The 17,814-nt window shown below is 39.5% G+C and overlaps 1 protein-coding gene across 2 annotated transcripts in view; it reads left to right on the forward strand.

Moving 5' to 3' along the window:
* cdh8 (cadherin 8) overlaps positions 1–17,814 on the forward strand; it is a 151,645-nt gene that overhangs the window by 95,284 nt on the left and 38,547 nt on the right. For both annotated transcript variants that reach the window (XM_028015319.1, XM_028015317.1), the window contains exons 4-5: positions 6,661–6,780; positions 17,459–17,626. In XM_028015319.1, coding sequence (XP_027871120.1) covers positions 6,661–6,780; positions 17,459–17,626 — 288 coding nt within the window. The remainder of the gene's footprint in view (positions 1–6,660; positions 6,781–17,458; positions 17,627–17,814) is intronic.

A 17,814-nucleotide genomic window follows, 5' to 3' on the forward strand; every position in this document is an offset into this window, starting at 1 on the left:
TGATTCATAATTTAACCAAGCGCAGAGATATATTTTCCCAGAGGGCCTGGTTGGTTTGGATAAGCTTTATTTCTCTTATTGAATTAAATAATAATTTGAAAATTAGTGTTTGTATTGACTCATGTAATATTTAATGAACAATAAAATTAGCTTAATAAAGAATAAATCTCTTAGCACTGCATAATTTCACTCACCTGGGTCGTTTCCCATCTGTTTGTCCATTAGGCTCAGTTTGATTGGGAACCAACGTTGCAACATTTTACATTTTCAGCTGATGTGGTTTTCTTTCACGCTTCACTGTGTCAACCAAACCAAGCCCTTTGAAAAACAATTCCCCTCATCGCCTGTGGTGGAGCCACACCAAGAACTACTAAAGGAAACGACATGAGAACCTCTGAAGAAGACGCTGAGAGCAACTTCCTTCTTCATGAAATATAAACAGAAATGGTGTGGCATCAGGTTTTAGCGGTTGTAGGATTTCTCTTCCATCTTTGGTAAAATACCACGAGACATTTCTCCCGCTAGCACATTGGTTTTGGTTGTATTTACCCAGAATTCCCTGCACTATAGTAGCCTAGTAGCCTGGCCGTTGCCTTCTTAGGCTGTTCCGCTCGATTCAAATCTTGCTACACAGCACAGCCTGGGCTTTCTCCCACTGAATTAAATGTCTAACGGACCAATCAGCGAATAGATGCAGAAGTTGTGAACGACGATGTTAATTTTCTGCACTGTTTTACAAATGCAGTCTGCCTGTTGTCCACATTGGTCACAATTCCAATGTGGAATGGAATTAACATTAAAAATTGTTTTGTTCAGCACTTCTGTGTTGCCAGTGGTGGTTGCTGGTTGCTTACAGCACAGGCAATTACCGGCAAGTTTCATAGGATCAAACTAGTGGATTTCATACGGCATGCTCAAACGTTAGTGATTGGGTAAAATTTTTAACTTCGACAGATTCCACGCCTCCAGCAAGCAAATGTTTCTGAATAGCTAAGGGTCTCGGCTCTCTGTGCGAAGGGAAGCACAAAACAAGGTTCTGGTTTTTATCGAGCTAGTCCGCTTCCCGCTTTTGGAGCGGTCTTTGATCCACTTGGAGTTCATGTATGCATTTGAACCGCACCAGAGTTCACTTCAACCAAACGGAAAGCTTGGTTTATTTGAATCCGTTTATTTGATCCGCATCAGAGTTTGGTTACATTCACACCTCCCCAAACAAAACGTACCACCCAGACAAACGAACCAGAGTTCTATTAAAGCAGACCAAACAGGGCTGGTGTGAATGCTTCCTTAAACATGAACCGTGTTTTCATTCACGTCGCACTTTTCTTCAGGCGCCGCACAGAGCTACTTCTTTCCTGCACCGTTTTTTTTGTTTTAAACACCCATTCAGCTTTCCATCCCTGGAAGTTTACATGGTAGGTGTTGTGTCGCTATTGTGGTAATCGCCACGGCGCTACAGGCTCCAAATAAAAGCCAGAGACAATATTCCTCCTACGGTCCGGTTTGTGTGCCCGCTGCGTCCCCTACAGCTACATCCATCTCAGCAGTGTCCCTGAAATTTCTATGGATCATCAGGGGGAAAGACGAGCTAATCTGAGCTGATTTGAAATAGGACCAAAACACTGGCTTTCCTAATCCTTCTTTTTTATTTGTTATCAGGGGCAGTGAAGAACATTTTACCCCTGTGGGAGGGAAAGAAAGAGGGAGTTATTTCATGCTTCGCTGATTCTACTGTTTTTATGAAGACTTTTCTTTTATTCTGAACCCCCTCTTTCTGTACTTCAATCCATAGTGTAACTAAATTTATTAAGCCAGTATGCTGTATTCCAACACACTATATAAGGACTAAAGTGCTTTTCATAATTAGGAAGGCGTAGATGGCTCTCCTCTTTTCTCTGTAGTAGCAGCAATTTAACTTTGAAGCAGATTAGACTCTGTATCTCTGAAACTGGGGCGGTGCAATTTCCTAGGCTGTCGATTCATTTGACAACTGGCAAACACATACGACACCAAGGATATTATTTGCTCCTCCAAAATGCAACACGAAGTCTCCAATTTGGATTAAAGCACACATTCCGTGGGATTCAGATAACGACAACGTATCTTAAGTTCTCTTAAATGGCTGAGAGTACAGTTTACCAACTAAATAAACACATCTGGAGGAAACTTTAGGATAACATGTCAGGTGTGAGAATGACTGGATTTCTTTTTTTTAAGCAAGGTTTTGTGGATTGGTTGCAAGTCGTGTTTTATAAGTAGTGGATAACTATTTTAATGACCTCAGCTTGACTAATGCAAAAATAAACTTTCCGTCCTGTGAGCTGTATAATTTGATTCAACAGGTATCTGTACAGAGACACTACAAATGAGTAGCTGTGTTTCATCCACCTGTCATGGGAATTTTGAGCGAACTTTTAAAATGTCCCGAAAAAGAAAATGCGAATTAAGTGGATTTACATTTTCTGGTTTGGAACGAATCATCCATGGTAATAAACCGAAAATAGACTGTCAAAAACTAGCATAGAACACATCTCAGAAAAATCTGTGATGGAGATTTATATGTGGACATTTTTTTCCAAGTTTCATGCAAAGTGATCAGCAACGTTTTGCTGGTCACTTGCGCTTTTGCTGCGTAAGCTATGCTTATTCTTTAAAACATAACAAATAAGTTTGTTACATTGGAACTTATTCGGTAAATGCGTCTTCTTCTTCCTTTTAGTGCATTAACTCTTTTTCTGAAAAGCCTGAAAACTACCTCAGGCGAGCGTAAAAACCTTTTTGTGAAATAGCTGACATTAATTTGAATTTTGTCATTGCCATCAACCTTTTGTAACGCGAAAACACTTCCAAATGCACATAAAAAAAAAAAAACACTGATGGAAAAATTGTTTGACACAAATGGAAAAACACCATTTTTTGTCAGTAGGCTGCAAACTAAATCCCATAAGTGTGTAGTTTCCATAAAATAATTCATAGTGGTATTGATAATATATTAATAATATACAACAAAAAGTTGTTCGCTTTTGACCTACAACATGTTACTGGGAAGAATTGGGTAAAAAACACAAAATAAGCCTTCCTCCAGAAAACAAGTGTAATAATTATGAAACACATAATTTTAACAGCTTCAGACAGCAAGCTTTGCAGTCGTGAAATTTTTGTTTTGTTTTTTACATTAGCAGAATATCGCAGATTTCTGCGCACAATGTCGTGGAAACTCAGCTGATAACCCTCAACTTTTATTTATCCAAGCTTCGAATGCAAACCAGGAGATTGTAAACACGAACGTCTTACTTTCAGAAGTTTAAATTTAAATCCGTGATATTTTTGGATAACAAACGTCCTGCTTTTGTTGATAATAGATGAAGCCACCTTGTTTGTAAAGCAGGGTAAGTCATCTTCCTTGGAGCGGAGAAGAAAAACTCAGCAGCTGATACGCCGTAATGTATTTTTCTTATTTTCGCCAACGCTGTAGTGCAGCAAGCAGAAGCAAAGAGGGAAAAACAGCACATTGATCTGCGCTGATCTAAAACACTGCAAAAGGCACGGCGTATGACAAGCGCCGCGAAATTTACACGGTAAGCTTTGGCAACACAACAGCGTGGGTCATCATAAGACTACGAATTACTGGAACACCTCTGTCTCAGAGGACCACTTGAGGCTCCCTCACTGTGAAATAATTGGGTTGCAACAGTGAAACTGCTACTCCAGTTAGAGTGCAAAGGTGGCTTTTGCTCTGTTTTGCTGTTACAATACCGCAGACACGGCGGTGACTATTAATCAATCCTTGACGCGTGTAGCTGACGGCACAGGAAACCGATTGTGTATGCAAGTGGGGAAAAAACTCGGGCATGGATGTGGAAATGATCCTTTGTGTTTTTAAGCTGAGGATAGGAGCATTTTTGTTTTACCTGTGATTAAATAGTTTCATTAGGATGTTAGATGTAAAAGTTTTAATGTTGCCTACTGAAGCTGGCTCAAACTTTGTCATCAGAATACATTTATGGTTCAGTACATTTGAATACAAAGATAATTGTTTTCAGCAATTCAATTAAGGAACTGGACAATTATATGGATACACGTATTTCAAGCTTTTTTTTCTATAGATTTGAAAGATTATGTCATCTCAAATTCAGTTGCTCAGAAAATGTAAGTATTACTTGATGCCACTAGACATATTTTGATACATAAATGTTATTTTTTTGCCCAGACAGTCACTGACTCACTCTTTTTATTTATATCATGATACGTTTTTCGGTCATATCGTCCAGCCCTACGCTAACGTTGGGTCTCGACATTTGTAATGCAGCAGTTCAAAGCTATGAAGTCTAATAAACAACGATGCCCCAAAGCAAAGAGAGGTTTGCCAAGCCAAATGAGGCCGATGTCAATATTGATTTAATATGTGGAGGCGTGGCCAACATGGACTGAGCAACTTCGTTCCCCTCATCCACTGCCATTACTAAATCTACAAGCAGACTACAAATCTAAAACAGTGCAGAAAATCTACCTCATCGTTCACAATTTCTCCTTCTGTTTGCTGATTGGCCCATTTGAAATTCTACCTGTGAAATCCCCGTCAATGGGAGAAATCCCTGACGGGAGATGAGAATTGAGAGGGATTGCTTAGGAAGGCCAGAATAACCGGGTTTCCTGAACACCTCAGCAGAGCCTCATGCTGATGGCCTCCATGTCACAATGCCACGTTGACGCAGTAATTCACGTGAAAGGAGCCTCAGCCAAGTATCGAGTTTTTACACTGTACGGTACATAAACTTATTTTATAGTAGGCTGACATTTATTATTTAAAAAAAAAATCTGTTAGGAATCCATTTTTACAATGTAATTCTAATCTTCAGAGAGACTTCCATTTAGTAATCATTCTCTCCTCTCTTTTTTTTTTAAATCCATATTTAAACTCGTTGACTCAAAGCGCTGGAACCAAACCCCATACCTGGCACGAGTCTAACACAAGACGCCTCATCTGCAGCGGGCAGATTCAGCCGCCTGTGGCAGGACCCGGGCCGCCCGCGTTGAGGGACATCTCCCTTTGTTGTCAGGACCCCTCTAAACATCTTTCAGGGAAACAATTACCATACCGTCTGCAGCATTCCTGCCAGCGTGTCGCCCGCCATCACGCCTCCAGCTTCCTGTTTCTCTCTTTCTTGTCGCGCGCTCACATCCTTGCGCCGACCGCTGGGGGGGTGGGTCACCACGAATCCAGAACCGGCTGGGTTTAATTGGGTTAATAATATATTTAAATTCAGATTCTGAGGGGCTTTTTGTCTCCGCACAGCGGATAATGCAGCTCTGAAAGGTGGACTGAATTGGCACTAATCTCTTCCCTGATTTGCCTTGTGCACTTGGTGGAGACGGAATACTGATCAAGGTTCTCGCATGTATTTTCGACAAATATAATAAAGCCATTGTATTAAAGAACCTGATTTCCGCTGCTGAGAATCGGTTGTATAAGGGAAATGGATAATATCTGTAGCCATTGTATTTGTAAAGACAAAAACAACACGGACAACAGTGCGTCTTATAATTATATATCATACAAAAATGCATGAGTGAACAATGAAGAAGAGGTGCTGCAATCTAATGCATTTTTATATATTTAAATGTAGGAACATTTTATAGCACAATCAAGCAAATGTTGCATTCTGTTGTAAAAATCCTGCATATATCGAACTTAAAAGAAGTCTGGTTATCTGATACCCTCATCATCTGTTCTACTGGTTCTCCATTGAAGCGAAATGAAATGAAGCTCATCTTCCAAATATTCTAGGTGTTGCTGATATTTGTACTCTGCTTGTCCAAACATCTCGGCCAACTAGGACCGTCATCGTGGCTTCTCAATATCAACAGCTGCGTTTCCATTAACCATAAAATTGTGCAACTTGAAATTACTAAAATAAACCTGCTCAATGAAAAGTAAAAAAAAAAAAATCTTTAGAGGTAAAAAGTTTTTCCACGAGGATGAGGTGGTTTTTCAGCCGTATCCAAATGGTTGCCATGCTGCAGGCATGGGCTGTTGTTTCATTCAGTTTGTCTGTGTTGTTGTGTGTTTGTCCCTGTCAAGTAAACCTAAGAAATAAGTACCTAAAATTATAATTGTTTCAAAATAATTATCATGTTGTATAATGTATGATGTTCAACTCAATGAGTTAAGTTAAACCAAATGATGTGACCTGTTTGATGGGTTTTAAGGAATTCAAATTGCACATTTGCATAAAAGCTTTAGAAGAATTATAAAAAAGCACTGCTTATTATTCTGACAAATCATGTTGATTAACCACAGTTACTGTATCCTTAAAAGCCTGGCACTGAAAGGGATCAACACAAACCAATCCCCTTCACTTTTGACCACGTTGTTCTTTTCAGTCATGATTGGATGATAAATCCAGATGTTTTTATTTATTTGCATTTTTTTTTTTTACCTAAAAACTAAGCCGTAGAGTTTACTTCTTCACTTGAAGCACATTGCAAAAAATAAAAATAAATAAATAAATAAAAAGGGGCCTGACATTTGAACCAATCAACCCCACGTTGGGTCCAATCGTCTCATCCTGATTGGCTCAGCACAACCACGTCTCAATGTACAGAACCTGATTGCTTGTAGAGCAGCTGTCCGCATAACTCCGTTCTCCTGCGCCGCAGGTACCCCGGTTACCAGGGTAATGGCCACGGATGCCGACGATCCGGTGTACGGGAACAGTGCCAAGCTGGTCTACAGCATACTGGACGGACAGCCGTACTTCTCCGTGGACCCAAACTCTGGTGAGTTCACTTTTCTGCTTGTTGGGTGTTTTTGAAAGCTTAATCTCGATTGTTTGGTCGCTGACGATGTCAGTGGGGTTTCTATTCCACCTGCAGTCCAGATAAAAAGAAAGTACACCTCTTTTTAAATTATGGGGTTTTTGTGTATTTGCCGTAACCAGGGTTTCTGGAGTACTTAGCTTTCCTCCAGTGAGACTGCCATTTCAAATTCATCACAAGCACTATGCAGTGAATTATATGCCTGTACCTTAAGCACGAAGCCCACGTTAATCACTGCGGCTGCTGAAAGGACGGCATAAAGGAGGACACCTCCATGGAACCAGCTCTTTATGCTGTTATGCCTGGCTTGGTAAGGCCGCGCGAAAATCTCTGAGAGACAGAAACGTTGTTTCATTTGACTTAATGGGAGCTTTTAATAAAGTGTGGAGGCCCTTTGTCAGTTTCTAACCAATGGGGAGTGTAATGTCGTACAAAACGTAATGAATAAAAGCCACACCCATAATGGGAGCAAAAAAAAAAAAGAGAAAGAAAGAAAGAAACAGGCTTTCACAGTGAGATCCTGATTACATCTGAGGATTATTTCAATAGTCTTTCTTTTTAACACTCTTGCTGGGGAAAATCTTCCTGCACATTTCAGTATGCAAACATTAGCTGCTTCCTTTTTGCTGTATGAGCCAATAAGGTCATCTAAGGTCAAAGGGTGAGTTTTTACTGGTTCGGAAAAGTTTCTCCTAAGATTTCAAAACAAGAAGGCAGGTCGCAGGTTTGGATGAGAAGCCTTCCTGTAATAAGTGAGCTGTAAACAGTAGTAGCATACACTTTGCCTGGCTTATGACATCTCGTAAGAGTAATTTAGTCCGTTTTAAGGTTCTAAGGGATTTGCAACCTCACTTCCTGAGGTGAAGGGTGTTTTCCCACCTGGTAGTCCAGTAGACTCATTCTATTGGGGACCAAAACCGCAATATTTGTTCCATTTTCAGCTGCTGCTGTTCACTTTCACACTGAACTGAGTAAAACCAATCACATTCTTTGAACAAACCTGTCCCCCCCTTACCTGTGGTGGCGCTGCTGGAATGGACTGTAGGATAAACCTCTGAAGAAGACATTGAGCATTTACAGGCCTTTACATAATGTAAATGAAAGTTCCATCACATTTCAGTGGTTGGAGGATTTCTCTTTCTTTTGGTGAAAGGCCATGAGGCATTTCTCTTCTTAGTGCTATTTTGGTTTTATTTACCCAGAATGCCCTGGCCTATAGCCCACTTCCTTGCTTTGGAGTGGTCTCTGGTTCACTTGACGTCCACATCTGAACGGCGCCAAAGTTCGCTTCAACCAAACCGAGACCGAGGTCCGTAGGTGAACAAGAGTTCATGTTTTCGTTCAGTTTGATTTTGCATTCACATCTCCCCAAACGAACCGGACTTTCTAGACAAATAAACTAAGAGAACAAACAGGGCAGTTTTTTCATTGTAATCGCATTGCAGACAGTGTGTTCTAAACAGTGATATATATGTAAGGTAGAACCAATTTAAACCATTGCAATAGAAATAGTTTTGAAAGTTTTTACATGTGACATTACCACTACAAACGTCATTGTATTTCAATTCATGCTGCAGACAAACAGAAACTAGAAAGTAATTGTAAATTCGAATGCTTAATGGTGAACCTCCACCCTAGTCTCATATGTTTTCCATTCATATTTAGCCCCTCTGAGTCAATGCTGTAAAGCTGCAGGTGTACAAAGTATTTCTTTTCCTGCAGCAGGCGATTCAGGTTTAAAAGTCTTCGAATTTGGCTGAATTAAAACAATTCTACAAAGAACATTGGGTCAAAATTTGGTTTAAAAGACACAACCAGTTATTAGAATGAGGAGGCATTTATTTATTGCAATAGGGTCAGGTTGATTTGAAAAGGGCTTGTTTCCTTTCAGGTCTAAATACCTATTAGAGACAATTTAAACAAACACAGGAAAGACAAGAGAGTTAGATTCTTTGTTTCTCGCGAGGAGAGCAGACAGAGATGTGCTTTCAGTTACAAATCTCCAACCGCTCTGAAAAACACATCTCCCGCTCCTCTGTTTTATTGATTTTAGGAACCCTGCCACACGGGGCGCTGCAACTCTAAAATGGTGGAGGGGAAAACAATTCACATAGTTGCAGCGCTAAATGATAATCACTAACTAAACACATGTTATCTACAATCTAAATCCTTCTTGCTCCAGGCACGGCGTCGAATGGGACACGTTGTATAGCTTCAAAGCAACGAAGAACAAAGCAGAGTTCTTTGCAGGACTATAAAACTCAGCTGGGAACTACTAACACCTCTATCTCCCAGAGATTCCTGCAGGGTAGCAAATACTAAGAATAGCTGACACCTCTCTCTCACAAAGGAGGCCTTTAGGAAAGAATCAAACTTATTTAACACACAGAAACATCACTTAAAATAGAAGGAAAAGAGTAAAAGCATATAATTTAACATTATCTAAATGTAACTACAAGGCTACATGATACAACGAATATTTGATAATTACTAAAAATACAATTTATCCAACATTTCCCCAATCATTTGACATCTGCATTTTGGATGTACTCCTATTACATCTGTCTGATATTCAAATTAGTTTGATTATCTCAAATGTGCATCAAAAATATCCAAAACTGAAGAAATTTCCTGGGGAGCATATATATATATATATATATATATATATATACCGTATATATAAACTGCAGGAACCACAGGGTGAAAGAACCTGAGTTAAAGCTACACATCTCTGGGTTCTACAGGTTGCACACCATCAGCAGGTGGAAACCCAACAGCTTCCTCGCCTTCTAGCCCAAAGATGATGGTTCCCCTCCCCAATTACATTAAAAGTGTATTCGTTCTATAAAAAAAAAGAGAGAGAGAAAAAAATCCATGACAAACCACTTCTTTGATGGCTTGTGCATCGACCAACATGTTGTTCGCCGCCATTCCTACATGGTTGTTTGGCAGGAGCAGCGTTCAGCGGGCCCATAAGGGACGACATTATCAAATGCCTGCTAAAGGGGGAGCTGACAGTGTTGGTTTATTGCTTGAAAAGTTGTGCAACAACAACAGGACTGCAGGTAACTCGGCCCATCTGTTTCGTGAAACGCTTATAGATTATCGCTGCGTGGGGCTGGCGCTAACTCAGGCTGCCAGGCGCAACCAGCCCCCCCCTTCGTCTATGGCTTCCCGCTCCAGCTGCTCACTCAAGCACGCTTCAGAACATAAGCCCTTATGCTGGGGCAGACATCACTGTTACTGGGGCAGCTGGGCCGAACTGGAGGCGCCGCAGAAAAATAATTTGTCACTGTTGTGATTTAAAAAGAAAACAAAAAATTAAAATTCACTATGATGAAAGACACATAGAAGACATGAAGATTTAAGACTGGTTAATGTCCTCATGAACAGCAAACGGTTCATCCAGCATTTTGAATGGAAGTTAGTTTTCACACCTCGCAGTCTGGTAGGCTAACATTTGTTACATGTTCAGCTGCTACCATTCACGTTCCAGGGTTTCCCCCAGTGCTTTATAAGCCTGGCGGGCCACCAGGCTTTACTTGTGCCCCCACCAGGCTTAGCATTGTTTATTTAATTTGGGGGTTTTGGGTTGTTTTTTTTATCAGTGCCTTTTTAAGACTAGATAGTTGGTGTTCAGGCATTAATCTTATAGTCTTTCAATAACACATTACTATTAAGTGATATTTTCAAATTTCCTGTCAACTTTAAAAAAATTTTTAACTCAAAAACTCGGCGGGCTGCTGAATGAATGACTGCCGAGCGTCGCAGGTTTCTGGGGGAAACCCTGCTTTCACACTGCAGTGTGTCAAAGAAACCAAACTCTTTGAAAAGCTGTTCATCCCCTCGCCTGTGGTGGAGCTGCAACAAGAACCACTGAAGGAAACAATATAAAACCATCTGAAGAAAACACACAGCGGATGTGTCACATTTTGACATGACACATTTTGTCACAAAATGTAAAGAAAACGTAGTAGAAAAATTTCATTTTCTCATCAGAAAAGTTGGAAGATAAAAAATTTTTTACTGGGTAATAATTTTTCTAGACTGACTGATGAATGGAAATTGACTACAGCAGCTTATTTGATAAAGCAAAGGCCTGTTTGTGTGGGAAAGTTTATTTCTAAAATGGCAAAGTTTTTAACCATAGGAAAATCATGAAAAAAAGTGAAAACACCTTTTTTATGAAAATGTTGACATATTAACACCCAACCTCTAACCTGACCTTTAACCCCAAACTTGACATACAGAGCAACAACAATAACGGATTACATGGTCGTGGCTCTGATCCAGCAGCAAAACCTCATTTATTAACATCAAGAAATCGTCTGTAGGCTGTTCTATCTGACTGAAATGAGAAGGTTTACTAAAAACTGAAAATCCTGTTGTTTTCTTGTTGTGTTCTTACGTGTGCACATGACGACTTTCAGGCTCTGGGGAAGCAAAAATAGCATCCGGAGTCGTTTTCTGTGTTTCCATGTGAACGGAAACATTCCTGGAAACGGTCACTTCCAAAGGGAGTTTTGGAGAGCAACTGCACGTTTTAGAAAAAAAAACCAAAACATGTTGATGGGGCCTTAATGGGGCATTCACAGATCATAAAAAGAAAACATACTAAAATAGATTTTTTTTTCCAGTTTCAGTTTAAGTTTCAGACCAGCTGGTCACTGCTCCAGCCCAGTCGAGCTGAAAGTCACCAGATTCTGCTCACCAGCTCATTCTGTGACACTAAGCTACACGAATGACATAACATCCGAGTCATCAAGCTCAACATGTACTCATTAGTAATATGTGGCCCGTCAACAGGACGTGTGAAAGCGGAGCTTCCTTCAGCTGACTGCTCATCCTAAACGCCAAACGGGCCGGCTCTCGCACGGCGCTGTGTTCTGTAACGTCACTGTGATGAATTCCAAAAGTAATATTAATAATTACTTCTCCCTTTCACAAACTCCGACACATCACGGTTCATAAACCTAACTCAAAACAGATTCCAGATTGGATCTCTAATTGCTTTCTCAGCCGACTTTTTAAGCACGTGTCTGTAAGCAATGTGATTAAATGACGGCGGAATCACATTAATAAGGGATGAGATGGAAAATGACGACTCGTAACTTTGGAAAAACAGAACACAATAAACAACTTTGACGAAAGGCAGCTTCCGGATTTATGTACATAATCAGAAGGAGCACTGGCATCAACAGAGGGAATTGGAACCCCGGCGTTCAGTAGGTGTGGCCGTCCCAGAGCTGCGGCGGCGGTGCGGAAGCGCGCTGAATGGACGTTCCTGACGATTAGCATTCACGTTTTGTTGCCGTCGCAGATGGCTCATTCAAGTGAGCCAGATGTTTTGATAAATGTTAATGGGAAATAAAAGGTAAGAAGAAAACAACCATTAGAATGCGTTTGACACTCGCAGCGACACGTCGGAAATGAAATGGGTTCAATAAATAAACAAACATCATACCCTCAATTCATCACTTGGTTAATGGTCGATGAAGTAAGAAAGAAAAAAAAAAGAAGAAAATAAGGAAAAGTTGAGGAAAATATCTATGGAAATGAGTGTTTGTCTGTCTTCCCTTCTCGGTGATTAGGAATTAATTTGAATAATTAATGGTGATCAACAGTGATGAGAGTGTTGCTGCTTGTAGGAAGTCTGAGTATCGGTGTGTGTGTGTGTGTGTGTGTGTGTGTGCGTGTGTGTGTGTGTGTGCGTGTGTGTGTGTGTGTGCGTGTGTGTGTGTGTGTATGAGAGAGACACTAAGTGTCTTGTTTGTGTTGCTCTTCACAGAAGGGAGGCTGGCCTACCTTCTTATTCTTGAGTGTGAGTAAGTGTACTACAATGTTGCTTGTGCATTTTCTAATTTGGATATAAATAGAATACATTAGAAGAAAATTGTACCATAAGTACCATCTCCACATATGGTACAGATGTCGGAGTGTATGGAATCTGAATAAGAATACGTCAGCACTCCACACCAAAGCAATGCAGGAACGGCTGGCGGTGACACGCTTTTTACACTCATTTTTTCACTTTTATTACCACTCTGCAATGCGTTGCCAAATCTGGACGAAATAAATACATCAGGTGTTTAGAAAGTGTCACCTGCCTTTCAAACCCTGTCACTTTGTTAAGTGTTCGACTTTTTATTAACTTTTTCTTTGTTGTGATTTTCACATTTGGAGATGATTTTTAGTTGGGTTTTGCCTTTTATTATTAAAGTTAAATCCAAATCAATACAAACTGATTAGATTGGGAACTAATTAAACATTTAGTTTTACGTAAGAGTCGGCACGTTCGTTAAATGACTAATACTAATGCACTGAAATTCTTTTTCAAGAACCCAACATTCAACATTACACAAAACAAAGACCCAGAATGCATAAAAAGGCCATGTTTACTTAAATGGTTAAATTTGAAAGTAATTTTTTCTTTTCGTGTAAAGTCTCCTACTTTACAGGCGAAACCTTGACTTGAAGAGAAACAAAACACTGGGCTTTTATTGCTTTGTGCCATTGTGTTAAATCTGCGTTGAACATAAACAATGTACGTGAAATGAAACACCCAACAGGTGAATCTGGAGTAGAATTTAAGGTTTAACTTAAGAGGCTTAAAAATATTGTGAGAAGAACAGCTTTATTTAAGACAGTGTCCTTGTGTTCACCGGATCAAAAGGGATTAACCATTATACAGGTGTGGCCTCTTTGCTTGTCATTTGGCATGTAAAGAAAAGGCCTGTGGCAGACCAACAAAAAACCTCTTGATAAGAATGACAGAAAAGTGTCAACAGGAGACGCTTTGAAAAGGGAATAGACCCGAGAGCCAAGGAGGAGCACGGTTTTGAGCGGTGCTACGAAGACGGATTAGTGGCTTAGGGAGGAGTCTTCAGGTTTTATTCAGCATCACGAAGCTGATCTTCACAACACATCGTTGTGGGAGCGTAAGGTGGAAATTCTGCGGTGTTTTGGTTAAGGTTTGATTCAGTGATAAGAGATCAACAGCTACAACCAGTGTCCTAAAAAATATACAAGCGTGAGCAATTAGAAAGTCACTTCTCAGCAATGAAACATTTTCTGTCGCATCAATCAAACGCCTGAGAACTCTGGTTCATTTGGCTAGAAAGTCCGATTCATTTTGAGAGGTGTGATTGGAATAAAAGTCTGATGTGGAACAAACTCTGGTCCGTCGACAAACCTCGGTTGAAATGAACTCTTATGCGGTTCGAATTCATATGTGAATGTCAAACGGATCGGAGACCGTTCCAAAAGCAGGGAGTTTACTACAGCACAGGGCATTCTGGGTAAATACAACCAGAAGCAAGCATGCGAGTCCAGCGCCAGAAATGTCTCGTGGTCTTTTCCCAAAGGCAAAAGAGAAATCCTACAACCGCTAAAAAATGGCGCCATGTCTTTTTTGATTACATTTCGCGAAGAAGTACATTGTGTAGAGTGTCGTCTTCAGAGGTCTTTTGTGCCACTTCCTTCAGTGGTTCTTGGTGCAGCGCCACCACAGGCGAGGAGGGGAACAAGTTTTTCTAAGGGTTTGGTTGGTTTGACACAGTGCAGCTGAAAATGTAACAAACGCAGCAAATCTGGTTCGATTGAACCGAGTCCACCAAACTATCAGGTGTGCAAACATCATTAGCATCTGGAGAAAATACAGTTGAAAAGTATCATTCTGTATGATAAATGGTAGGTTTGATACAGGCCTATAGCTCCTCAGAAGTGACCTGTCTAGACTTTTCTTTTTCCTTCAAGTGACTGAATCACAGGTTTTAGGCACTGAAGATACTTGAAAGCAACGATGTATTTACTAAAAGTTCTAAAGCCATACAAAGTGCAACACTTAAAAAAAAAAACAATCTGTTGGCAGATTGTCAAGGCAGCAAGTGTTGGAATTCAAGTGATCTGTGGTGTAACTTTGAAAACCACGTATAACTTCACCTATTAATTCACAATGGCGCTCCACTTTCAAACAAAAAATCCTAACAAAAGATATTAAATATTCAGGTTGTAAAACAAATACTTTTGCATGAGACTTTATGTAATTCACGGATTCATGTTGGAAACCTGAGACTGAGTCAAATCCAGCCTCATACTCATGTTACATTAATCATACAACAATGTATTAGACTGGAGGTAACGTGGAAAAAAATAAAAATACTCATAATTGTGGATTTTAGATGCCCAATGAAAGGCAACAAACGAAGACTTTTGATGAAACCACTCGCTGCAGTGAGTCATTTTTAGCCTTGTTCAGTGGAAAACAACAGCTGGGCTGTTTTTGAAAGATGAAAACATTCTCCTGCGCTTTGACAACACCATGTTGGGAAACAGAGCAATTATACATAATAACACAATTTTTAATTATCAGATCCACTTGTGCAACGGAGCCATTGTGTTGATAGGAGTGGTTAATAAGTAAAAGCATTCGCATAGCTTCTGGTCTTTTTCTTTTACCAACTTTTCACAGCTATTTATGTGAGCTGTGTTCACATAAATAGTAGAATTTCTCCTCTGAATGTTGAATCAGAATTCATCTTCCTTCTTTGAAATAGTTCCATGACGGTCTCTGGTCATCTGAGAATAACATCTTTTTCATTAGGTCTACATAGCTGAGTCTTGAGTGGATACACTTTTTTTTTAACTGCTTACAATTCATTTAAAATGAGAAGATTAACATTAATAAACTGTAAATGTCAGATTTAGCTGGCAGGTGGATTCTGGTTGGTTGATGATATCAAACAAGATGAGATTTGCCTGTTATGTTTACAGACAATATTGACTGATGAGGTTAGGTAGCCTAGAAATGTGCCGGTATTTTATTTCTGAAGGACAAGAAGGTCATGTTAAGGGACCCATAAACCAACAAAAAAAAAAACATAATTTCTGCTTATAAGTTGGAAAAACTAGACAACACTCAGAGAAAAACGTATTATAATATTAAAAGGTCTGGCTTTTTAAAAAAAATAAAATACAAAAGTCTTTTCTGTATTACTTTACATGCCATATTTTGTTTAAAATAGTCACAACAGGTTTCATTTTTTCCCACACGAAATAATTGAAGATTTTAGTCACCAAATAAAAGAATATTTCCAGGTATATCTGGTTTTCTTTATATATATATATATATATATATATATATATATATATATATACTGTATATATATATATATATATATATATATAGGCTAAACACATTGTAGGAAGGTGGTTCATTTAGTTTTACAATTTGTTCTTAAACTTTTAAAAACTATGTTTAAAAACCACTGTGGGGTTTTTGTGGTGGCTGTTGCTCTAGAAAATATTCATGCGAATGTCCAGACCAAAGCAAAAAATCATTTCGGTTATTGCACATTTTTTATTTTTCATTTGTAAATGCATGTGTTTTAAAAAAATAAGTAGTCATATTCAGTTCCACATCCCTTGGATCGGAAAATGCTATGTCATAATCTGGTACAGTATATTCTTACTGTAAAAGTTGCAATACACTGGGAAATAGTTCATTATTATTATTTTTATTCTTTGTTTTTTAATATATATATTGAACACTTTTTTAACCTACATACTTTAATGTTGCTTTTACATCTGAATTTCCGTCTGAGTGAGGCATTAAAAGATATTTCTATTCTGTTCTATTCATTGTATAAAATCTCATTGAAATGTTTTACAAATTGTGGTCATATTTATATAAAGTAGGTCTAAAAACCTTTCCAAGGAACTGTAAATGGTTAAAACTTTAAAAAAAAATACTAGTTAGACGTCTAAGAGCAAAATATTTGAAATAAATAAAGAAGAGTTGTGTTGATCCAACAACCCACCAAGACTGGAAGAAGTTTGCCATGATTACCCATTCCTCCAGTGCAGTCATATTGCAATTCATATTCCTCACCTCTGCATTTATTTAGAAAATCGCTTTTGTGTTTGACCTCCAAAATAAAAGTGCCCTTGAATTGTGTTACCTTTCTGAGCGAAAAAGAGAGAGGCAGAAGAAAAACCCAGCTATCTAGGGGGAAAACAAGCAGGCAACAGCCTAACCCCTCCCATGTTTCTCATCATAGCCAAGCATATTATCATTGTCTGGGGGAGCTGAAGACCAAGGCAGGGTGTCATGCCAAAGCCGGGCTTTTATGAGGGGTTTTATATTCATTTGATGATCTTGCAGGACTCTGTTTCCTGAGTGGATTATCCATATATGCCAGTGCTGAGCCCTTTTTATATTCAGCACTGCGGCAGAGTCAATAAGGTCCGTTCTGCATACAATATTCAAGATTATACAAGACAGACAGCATAATTCACACTCAATCAGAATACAAATGACTGCAGACGGCAGGAACAACTCATTGGAAAACAAACAGCTGATTCTCAGGACTGGGACCGGATCAGTCACGACCAACCTTTCTACGCGCTCGCAGGCGACACTCTTTAGAAAAAGACGAGGACTGCTGGAGAATTCGGTCTCCCTGCTTAGTGTGACTTCTTTGCTTTTTGCCGTCGAGGCCCAGCATAACACCGGATGGTAGCGAAGGTTACCGCTGGGCTTTAATCTTCGCCCTTCGCTTCCTTGAGCGTCATTAATTTCATGTGCAGAGTATATCAGTCATGTTGTTAATTGTGTGTTATGAACTGTTTCCTCCTCCAGCTACCATAAAAATCGCTCTCCATGGGATGGATCGGGAGGTGAAAGAGGAGTACTTTGTGGTCATCCAGGCTAAAGACATGGGGGGTCATATGGGCGGCTTGTCCGGGACGACCACAGTGACCATCATGCTTACAGACATAAACGACAATCCACCCAAGTTCTCCAAAAGTAAGGCACTTTACATCCTCCAAAGACCCAAATCCAATAAAAAGATGCTCCAAGTGCGTATTTCTTATAATTAGGCAAAATAAATGCTTCCTAGGCAATGTCATCAAGCAACTCCTTGGAAGGCAATTGTGCTAACTGCTGTAATATATCACAATGTGCCCACGTCTGTGTAATTTTGGTAATTTCAT

Source organism: Xiphophorus couchianus, chromosome 4 (assembly GCF_001444195.1).
Source record: "Xiphophorus couchianus chromosome 4, X_couchianus-1.0, whole genome shotgun sequence".
Taxonomy (NCBI): Eukaryota; Metazoa; Chordata; class Actinopteri; order Cyprinodontiformes; family Poeciliidae; genus Xiphophorus; species Xiphophorus couchianus.